This window comes from Cryptomeria japonica, chromosome 3 (genome assembly GCF_030272615.1).
Source record: "Cryptomeria japonica chromosome 3, Sugi_1.0, whole genome shotgun sequence".
NCBI classification, from domain to species: domain Eukaryota; kingdom Viridiplantae; phylum Streptophyta; class Pinopsida; order Cupressales; family Cupressaceae; genus Cryptomeria; species Cryptomeria japonica.
Window position 1 is genome coordinate 862,113,699 of NC_081407.1, and position 10,542 is coordinate 862,124,240.

At 32.4% G+C, this 10,542-nt stretch overlaps 1 protein-coding gene across 1 annotated transcript; it reads right to left on the reverse strand.

The window, feature by feature from the left end:
• Window positions 1–378: 378 nt before the first annotated feature.
• LOC131066656 (uncharacterized) lies at window positions 379–9,024 on the reverse strand. The gene is made up of 9 exons (XM_059217767.1): window positions 8,964–9,024; window positions 8,126–8,177; window positions 7,901–8,016; window positions 7,624–7,686; window positions 6,915–7,053; window positions 6,827–6,833; window positions 6,639–6,695; window positions 1,532–1,695; window positions 379–1,312 (listed from the first exon to the last, which is right to left on the reverse strand). Exons 1-9 carry the CDS (start codon window positions 9,022–9,024, stop codon window positions 379–381), a joined length of 1,593 nt encoding a protein of 530 aa, XP_059073750.1.
• Window positions 9,025–10,542: the final 1,518 nt, after the last annotated feature.

Here is a 10,542-nt window from a genome sequence, read left to right on the forward strand (position 1 = left end):
CTGTTGTTGTTGCATCATTTTGTAGTGCACAAAGTTGTTTTGCAGTTTTGTGTAGCAATTGAATGCTACCCTCATCAAATGCAGTGGCCCATAGAGTACCTATGGCATCTTGTAACTTTAGTGGCAAGAGGTAACTATAATTACAGTCTTGCATAGTCATTTGACATCTAGAGAAGAACCAAGAATCATCAACTTGCTGTGTATATTTTTTCTTGCAAGGCCTTCCATTGACTATTAGTGGACAGGCCACATAATAGAAATTTTGGTCAGTTACATTTACAAAGCGCAGAATGGCTAGCAAAGTTGTCTGAATTGTTTCTGGTTCGATGCTCATCTACTCACGGATTGAAGAAACAATCATTCTACTATATTTACCATCTATGTGGATAGTTTCTGCAACAAAGGGTCCTTTCCTCTTAACATTAGAAGCTCTGCTTCTGGAAAAGTTGGGTTGATATGTAATGTGGTTGCAGTTGTTATGTTTATAAGCTTCCCATTGAAATAGCCAACACGAGCATTACGTAAAGCAAGGATAACCACACTATCATTTCTCAACATATTTTTCAATTCTAGGCCTTTTTGTTCTGCCATTGGACCCCATAGGTTGATGTCAATTGTTGAATTAGATAGATCACTAATTTTCACAACACGTTTGTGTGTTTGACTGCCATCTTTCCTGTGTATTGGAATGATATCTCCAACATATAGAACAAGGCCAATTATGTCAACCAACGTGTTATTTGTTAGATGAAACAATTCATTAATGGACGTGAAAGGAGGACCTTGTTGATTTGCTTGTTCTTCGTTGGTGTAGCGTTTCAGTATGGATGCATCAGACAAGGTGATTTCTAAATGACTGTTTAGTTTGTTGTACCTTGCATTTGCCTCCTTAATAGATCCCTTTGAAATAAGATAATGTGAACCTATGTCCACACAGTTAGAGTGTAACTTAGCTATCTCATCAAAACATGTAATTCTAATTTCAGAACCTTCACAATCAACAATGTCAAAGCTAAACACATGGCCATTTTTTGTGGTTGTGTTATATGCCTTAATAGGGCGTTTATGAGTAACTCTCCCTTTGATTGTCCATTTATTTTGGTATGGATTCAAAGTTTTGATAGGGCTTATATTTTCAGAAGTTGTTGTTTGTGGGGATGGCAATTCAGTGGCCAATTGAAGAGATCGTTTAGATGTTGATGGTATGTCCTCAGACATCATTTCTGGTTGTTGTTTTTTGAACAAGTATACTGGTTTACCAAAGGACAGGCAATCACTTTGTTTCACTTCTAGACTAAGTATTACAATAGTCCTGTGAAAACAAAAGACTTCTTTTTAAATTACTGTTGATTATACATAAACAAAATTAAAAAAAGATGAAACATATTGTATTTAATAACCATAGTTGATTTCCTACCTTGTGTTCCATATGTATTAGCATGTATAACTTGATAACTGGACTATTGTGCCTATTTTTAGAATATCTGAATCTATCAGAGTAGCATATTTAGAAGGAAAGATTGCCAACTACATGTATGTGCCATCAGATAACACTAATTTATGTCTGTCAGTATCATTTGTGTTGTTCTGCATTTTCTGAAATGACAAAACTTGTAGCAATGTTGAAGGAAGGTCATCCCCAGCATTGATAGATTGAATTGCAAAAGGGGTAGGGACATACTCTTGGGTTTTTTCCTACAAAAAATAATATGAATATAAAAGATTCAATTTTAATGGCAAGCAGCTTATATATTTCCTTACTTGTTAATGTAAAACTTGTGTTAGTAAAGTATGTAATCAAGCTATGTTATCTATAGAGTATGCATTTACTTTTGCACTATGCTATGAAAAAAGGATGCATGTAGTAATGAAAAGGATGGTATGGAAAAGAGAGATGAATTGTCCAAAAAAAGAGCACAAAAGCTTTGTATTTTGAAAAGCTTTGATAATTTAGCTTACCAAATTATCAATAGTGGAGTGGTCTATCGATTCAGAGGTGGCTGCTGAATATGTCATTGTGCATATATACCTTTTGAGAATTAAAAGTAAATTATAAGCACGATGAATTGTAGTTCTTATATCAGAATACAATCACAACATGATGTAAGCTTATCAAAGGTATATATGCACAAGCAAAGCAAAATTAACTGAGTTTAGACTAACGTTGTTACAGTTTATTTTTTGTTTCAAATGGTAATGAATTGATCATAATGTGATTGAAACATGCATTGAAAACGATAATTGGGCATATGTTGATAAGCTTAAAAAACATAAAGTATGACATCATGATTTACATATTTGAGAGTATATTAACAAAATATGAGTTCATCTCATCAAAGATCTTTGAAAATATGGGATGCTTTTGTCTATTTCGAATGTTAACCAAAATATGAATGTAACTTTTCAAACATTGAATAATTACAACAGCACATGATCAAGCCAAGCAACCCATCCAAGCTCGTTATCAGTCCATTTAAATACTCTGTCTCCTAATATGAAAACAACCGTTGGATCATCTAATTGTTCAGTAATTGGTATTGGTAAAGGTGCTAATTCAATACTATGTATGGTTGTTACAACACTACAAGATGTAGAGAGGTTGACTGTTGTTTGGTTTGGTGATTTATGTTCGTAGTGGTCAATTATCTTTCTGAGGTTGCTCTTTAACTTGTTGCTTTCTTGCAACATGCTTTCAATTACATTATTGATGTTCTCTGTTGCTTTTAATATTCTATCCATTCTGAAATTTGATTGTGTTAGTGTGGATGTTTTCTGTTGGAATGTTAGAGTAGAAATGCATTGCCAAAAAAAGTGAACATACAAGAATAATACAACAAATATTTAAGTAGATCACATTTTTTTTTTGTGAATCATAATGAAATTACTATTAACTGATTATAAAAACTTGTAATAATTAGGTTAATACTTTAACTTTTGTAAATTGACCAATGAGCCAACTTACAAAGCTTTCACTCTGCAAGACAAGTGCTTATATATATATATATATATATATATATATATATATATATATATATATATATATATATATATATATATATATATATATACATATAGATCTGATATATATACATGGATATATATTTAAGTATGGGCATGAATGCTTTCACTCTGCAAAGTAACTATTCGATTTTACAGTTTGAAGGGTCTGTGACATGAATACAATAACACAATTAAATACACTAGTGGATTTGGCTGGCAAGGAAAACATTAAAGACAACATCACTTCAAAAATGAGAATTTATTATTAGTAAAGTAAAGAATGTAACTATGTTATGTAATAAGGTGGTCACAAAATCAGAATTATAGACATCAATTGCAATATATTAATGTTCTAAATATGGAACATTTGTTAGTGGTTATTTATCTTGGCGATTAAAAGTCTTCATGTGCACAAAGTCAGTTATCTGATTTGTGTGAGTCTGACTAAATATTTTGTGAAGCAATGTTGTGTTTAATGTTTTCCTGTGTGAGATGTATAATCCTGCTATGAAAACATTTTTTATTTGTGTGTATTCTGTTATCGGTTAAAAGGGTTTTACTTTGTGCTGACGTGTGCCTCGGTTGCGGTCGTCTCCGTGCATGCGCTATATTTTCGAAGCAACGTTGTCTTTAATGATTTCGTCGCCAAGGTTGTGCACGAATGTCGACGTTATTTATGGTTGCTTGCAACCCTAAAATCTAATTTGTTTTGTTGTTGTCGGCAATATTTCGCTATGCAATTTTCACTCTGGAAATTTTTGCATAAGGTTGTTAGGTTTTGTTCTCGTTGTGACTGTTTTACTGGGCTTCTTCGTGAGTTTGACAGCGTGAATGGTTTCAATTTGAAAGGTAAGGTTTCATTTTATTTAAATGTGTCCGTCTGCTTGCAGGGTTGTTGCTTTGTTTCTGTTGTTTAACTGTTTGTGCGGGTGGGTACTTCCAGTTTGCAAGGCATTTTCGAGGCTGCTCTGTCAGTTTCAAGTTGTGAATGGTTTGAATTTGCAAGGTAAATACTGGTTATATTTATATTCTTTTTTCTTTTGTAATGCATTTTTTTGGAATCTGCTGTGCAAATTTTTGGAAATAGCTTTCGTTTTATTTAAATTTATTTTTGTTTTGTAATGCATTTTTTTAATATTTTGCTTATTTTCTCTTCCCGTGTGCTTGCAGAGTTGTGGCTTTGTTTATGTTGTTTAACTGTTTGTGGGCCTGGCTACTTGTAGTTTAATTGTTGTAGGCAATATTTCACTCTGCAAATTTTTGCATGAGGTTGTATATAGTCGTGGAGTTAGGTTTTGTTCTAGTTGCTACTGTTTTATTGGGTTTCTTTGTGAGCTTCACGCCATGAATGGTTTGAATTTGCAACGTAAGATTTGGTTTTATTTAAATTCTTTTTTGTTTTGTAATGCTTTTTTTTTTATAGTCTACTTATTTTCTCCTTACGTGTCCTTGCAGGGTTGTCACTTCGTTTAACTGTTTGTGCACATATACTGTGCTCTTTTTTTTGTGTGCTGCACTTGTAGGGTTCTTAGTTTGTTATGGGCTCTTGAAACTATAAAATGTAATATGTTTTGTTGTTGTTGTAAGTATTTTGCTCTGTAAATTTTCTTGTAATATTCAATTTAGTTGTCGAGTTAGGTTTTCTTTTGGCTGTGAGTGTTTACTTGATGGAGTTTGTAAGCTGCTCATTGCAACATAACTGTTTTCTTGTTGTTGTAAGTATTTTACTCTGCAAGGTAACTGTTTACTAACGTTCATGTTGCAGTGGTGTTAATTTACAAGGGTATATATGTGATTACTGTTGTGTGCACACGAAGACTTTTATTTAGTAAGATAAATTGATATATATATGTACATCATGTGTATATATATGGACATGTATATATATAATTACATTTGTATATACATACACACATGTATATATAGAGAGAGATTTATATAGAAGTGTTGGCACTATAAAAATTCCTTGATGCTTGCAGGCTTGCTACTTTGTTTATGTTATTTAACTATTTGTGCACGTGACTACTTTCAGACTACAACACAGAGTACCCTATGTATATATACATACCCACATGTCTATATGTACATACATGCATATATATATATATATGTGTGTGTGTGTGTGTGTGTGTGTGTGTGTGTGTGTGTGTGTGTGTATTTATATACATGTATACATGCCTATACATACATGTATACATATATGTACATATGTGTATGTACATATACATATATCAGCACTACAAAGCATTCTAAGAAAAATAATTATATATATAATTTATTTATGTTATTTAACTGTTTGTGGACGTGACTACTTTCAGACCACAACGCAGACTTGTATCAACAAATCCTATACACTTTAGAATGGAGTTATTAAAATAGAGATTTAATAAAACCCTATATACATATATATAGACATATGTATATATGTATATATGGGTATGTACATATACATATATCAGCACTACAAAGTATTCTAAGGAAAACAATTATAGAAATACTTTGTTTATGTTATTTAACTATTTGTGGACGTGACTACTTTGAGACTACAATGCAAACTTGTATCAATAAATCCTACACACTTTAGAACATAGTTATTAAAACAAAGATTTAATAAAACCCTATATACATATACATATACATATACATATACATACACACATGTGTATATATACATACATGCATATATATGCATACATGTGTATATTTATATACATGTATACATGCATATACAGACATGTATATATGTGTGTGTGTGTGTGTGTGTGTGTGTAAATATACATATATCGACACTACAATGCATTCTAAGAAAAACTATTATATATATATGTACATCATGTGTATATATATGTACATGTATATATACACATACATGTGTATATGCGCGCGCGCGCGCGCACACACACACACACATATATATATTGGTACTCTAACAATTTGTTAATCTTTGCACACATAAAGAACATCGACATTCATGCACAGCCTCAGGGATGAAATCATTAAAGACAACGTTGTTTCAGAAACAGAGCACACGCATGGAGATGACCATAAACAAGGCACGTGTCACCACGCGGGCAAGGTAATGAACACGGACGTACCGGAGGGACAAGATCATTTAATTTATACACGCCTATGCATATATGTATATAGTCAAGACAACAAATAGTTAAATAACATAAACAAAGTCACAACCCTGCAAGTACACCACACAAAAAAAATAAACACCCTATAAAATAAAGCACTACAAATTTGAAAAACCTGAAATTCAATACTGAACGTTCGATGAAAATTTTCACAGCAAAATATTCTTGAGAACAGCAAAAGAAATTACATTGTAGGCTTGCAAGCGGCCATAAAGAACGTTGGCATTAGTGCAGACAATAAAAATATCTGCAGAATCCAAAACCAAACTAAAATTCTTTTAACCTAGACCAAAATTTAATCGGCAACAGAATGGTCAAAACCTAAATACCTATCAAAGTGAACAGAGACGTTGCAGACTCAAAGTAATCACGTCCACAAACAGTTAAATAACATAACCAAAGTAACAACCTTGCAACCACACCACAGCCAAAAATAAGGACACTATCAAATAATGCATTGTGAATTTTGAAAACTTAAAAAATAAACTAAACAAGTACCTGACAACGTAAAACTATTAACGGCGAGAACCTCAGAAACAAGCTGAACAAAACAGTCTGCATTGGTGCACATCACCGAAGACGAAAAGATTAAAACAAAGTAAGAAATTTAAATCAATAAATATCTGCAAACAACAAAACCCAACTAAAACCCTTTTAACCTACAACAAAATGCACAAAGTACCAACCTTGCAACTACACCAAACCGAGAAATAAGCAAACTATAAAAAAATGCATTACAAAACAAAAAAGAATCTAACTAAAACCAGAACTTACCTTGCAAATTCAAACCATTCAGTCAGAGCCACAACAAAACCTAACTCGACAACTATATCCAAAGTTATGCGAAAATGCCTTGGAAACTGGAAGTAGTCATGCCCACAAACAATTAAATAACATAGACAAAGTAACAACCCTGCAAGCACACGAAACGAGAAAATAAGCACACTATAAAAAAAATCATTACAAAACCAATTTTTTTTTTTTTAAAACCAAAGCTTACCTTAAAAATTCAAACCATTCACGGCGTGAAGGTCACAAAGGAGCCCAATAAAACAATCGCAACCAGAACAAAACCTAACTCGACGACTATATGCAACCTTATGTGAAAATTTGCAGACCGAAATATTGCCGACAACAACAAAACAAATTAGATTTTAGGGTTCCAAGCGACCATAAAGAATCTAAATAAAATGCAAAAGCAAATTCAAACAGTTAAAGAACATAAACAAACAAACAACCCCGCAAGCACACAAAAGCAGAAAATAAGCAGAGTATAGATTTAATCCATTACAAAACCAAAAGAAATTTAAATAAAGTTCTTACATTGCAAATTCAAACCATTCAAGTCGTGAAGCTCACAAAGGAGCCCAATAAAACAGACACAACCAGAATAAAACCTAAGTCCACGACTATATACAACCTCATGCGAAAATGTGCAGAGCGAAATATTGCCTACAACAATAAAAGAAATTAAATTTTAGACCTTGCAAATTCAAAGCATGCACAGTGTGAAACTCACAAAGCAACCTCGAAAATGCCTTCCAAACTGGAAGTAGCCACACCCACAAACAGTTAAACAACATAAACAAAGCCACAACCCTGCAAGCACACGGGAGGAGAAAATAAGCATATAAAAAAAATGCATTACAAAACAAAAATAAATTTAAATAAAACGAAAGCTATTTGCAAAAATTTGCACAACAGATTCCAAAAAAATGCATTACAAAACGAGAAAGAATATAAATATAACTAGAATTTACCTTGCAAATTCAAACTATTCACGGCTTCAAACTGACAGAGCACCGTCGAAAATTCCTTGCAAACTGGAAGTAGCCACCCCCGAAAATAGTTAAACAACAGAGACAAAGCAACAACCCTGCAAGCAGACTAAAGAAGAAAATAAGAAGACTATAAACAAAATGCATTACAAAAGAAAAACACATTTAAATAAAACGAAACCTTACCTTGAAATTCAAACCATTCACGTTGTCAAACTCACAAAGAAGCCCAGTAAAACAGTCACAATGAGAACAAAACCTAACCAGTAAAATAGTCACAATGAGAACAAAACCTAACAACCTTATGCGAAAATTTCCAGAGCGAAATATTGCTGACAACAACAAAACAAATTAGATTTTAGAGTTGCAAGCAACCATAAAGAACGTCGACATTCGTGCACAGCCTCAGGGATGAAATCATTAAAGATAGCGTCGCTTCGGAAATAGAGCGCACGCACGGAGATGACCGCAATGGATGCACACGTCAGCAAGCGAGCCAGACAATGAACACGCACGCACCGAAGGGAGAATGCCGGCGGCCGCTAGAATGTCTTGCAATTTTTCGGGCACTTTCACCCACTAAAAGCCTATCGGCTTAATTAATAGTGGGAACTTTTATTTGGAACTAAGTCAATTATATGATAATTTGACAACACATCTAGCTAGGGTTGTTATTGCTTTACAACATACCAATAATAACTCTTAGAAATGCATTATTGATTTATTTTTAATAAAAAATCATCCTAAATAAAGTATTTTTATATAACTAGTAAAATGTTGAAATGAGCACAACATCTTTAATTTGTTCTCACAACTCCAAATTGGCATGTTAGTAGACATTTAGTATCCAAAATTGAAGTTAGCCACACTCAAAAGTGGCCAATTTTTTAAATAGCAGTTTAGAAAGTAGGGATTTAAAAAAATTATTGTCTTATGTTAATTTTTTCTATTAAGATTGATAATGTACTCATTTTGAATCTTATCAATATTGCTTGCATAGAGAGCAATCACTATCTACTAAGTGTCTCTTTTAACCAGACCTTACCTTTTCCTTTGCTAGCCAAAGGGTTGGTAGTCTCCACCTTCACAAAGTTCTTCCAAGTCATCTTATTAACATGGATAGGCCCCTCCAAATCTTCGTAAAGGATTATGTAGAACAAGTTGAATGAGAATCCAAAAGAAAAAGATAATGCTACTCTTACTAATTGGAAACCCGTGGAACATGCCAATGATATGTTGGATGGAAGGTGGGATAATCGTAATATACAAGACCTTTAGATAACATGAATTGAGTTTAGAAGTTAGAGTAACAATACCTGGTGAGGAATTGGTGGTATTACAAAAATGAAAAACTATACAATATGGAAAACTTGTTAAGATACATATACATCCAAAAGTTGTCTTTATTTCTTCAAAAAAATAAGATTTTATACATTTCATGGAATGTTAAAATTCACCACATTGGTGGAAGTCAAATTAGACATATAAACTTAGTTATTTTGGTATTCCAACTTGGCAAGGTCATAACTTATAGCCTATTGGGTGAAATTTGAACTTCCTAGAACCGTTGGAATAGTCTCGAAGAGATCTAGTTTGAGCTTCTTGGAATGTATTTTATGACAACCATTCCAACAAAAAAATGATGGAAGTCTCCGAGCCAAATTCCACTTTAGGGTCCAATGAAAATGCAAATTACTAAAACATAGAAAATACCAAAAAATTAGATTGTTAATCTTTTCCATTGTTGGTTGTGCAAATGCCACCCAAATGCTCCTAGATTGGTGTCAGATCATAGCACTGCCCTAAAAAATATGTTCATAATTATCTCAATTCTTTGTTTAGCCTATTTTTAATAACCAATCTAAAAAAATTAATAAGCCCATTAAAAATTTTATGTTCCATATATAAAATTTTGTGTATTTTAAAATGCATATGGTATTTGTCTGTATAGCTAGTTCTCATGTTTGTCTTGCTAATATAATTGTGTTGAGGCTTATGTTTGGCTAAGTCGCCCATGTAATCAAGGAATTAGTTTCTAGTATTTTATCCTTCCACCACACTATTTTAAACCTAAAAACATCTTTCATTTAGATATTTTAATTTAGTTTATGTCTTGCCTACTTACATGATTTAAGTTTATAAATCTTATTGAATAATTAAAGAGTTGAAATATAATGTATTTCAAGAAAATCATCTAAGATGATTTATAAGATACACATATATGATTGGTTAATGAGATTTTAACAAAATGGCTTGAGATTGATTTGAAAAAATAAATTTATTGATCACTAACACATAGATTATTAAATTTCAATAGCTTTAAAAGCCTTTCAAATTTGCAACTTCACAAACCACTTAACAAATAATTCAAAACTAACATTATTAATGCCTATTTAATTGTTTATAAATTAACATTAACAAGTTAATTTTTTTGATAAATAAAGTGCAATCGAAGGTGCAAAGGATTTATATTAATAATAAAAATATTTGAACTAGTTTGTATCATATTATAAAATGGGTCGGGCCAAAAGCTTACAATCAACCCTAAATAAGTGCACTATGGCATCCAGACCTCATATCAACAAAAAGAAACTATTACAAAACAAGAGGCATCAACCTCGCCA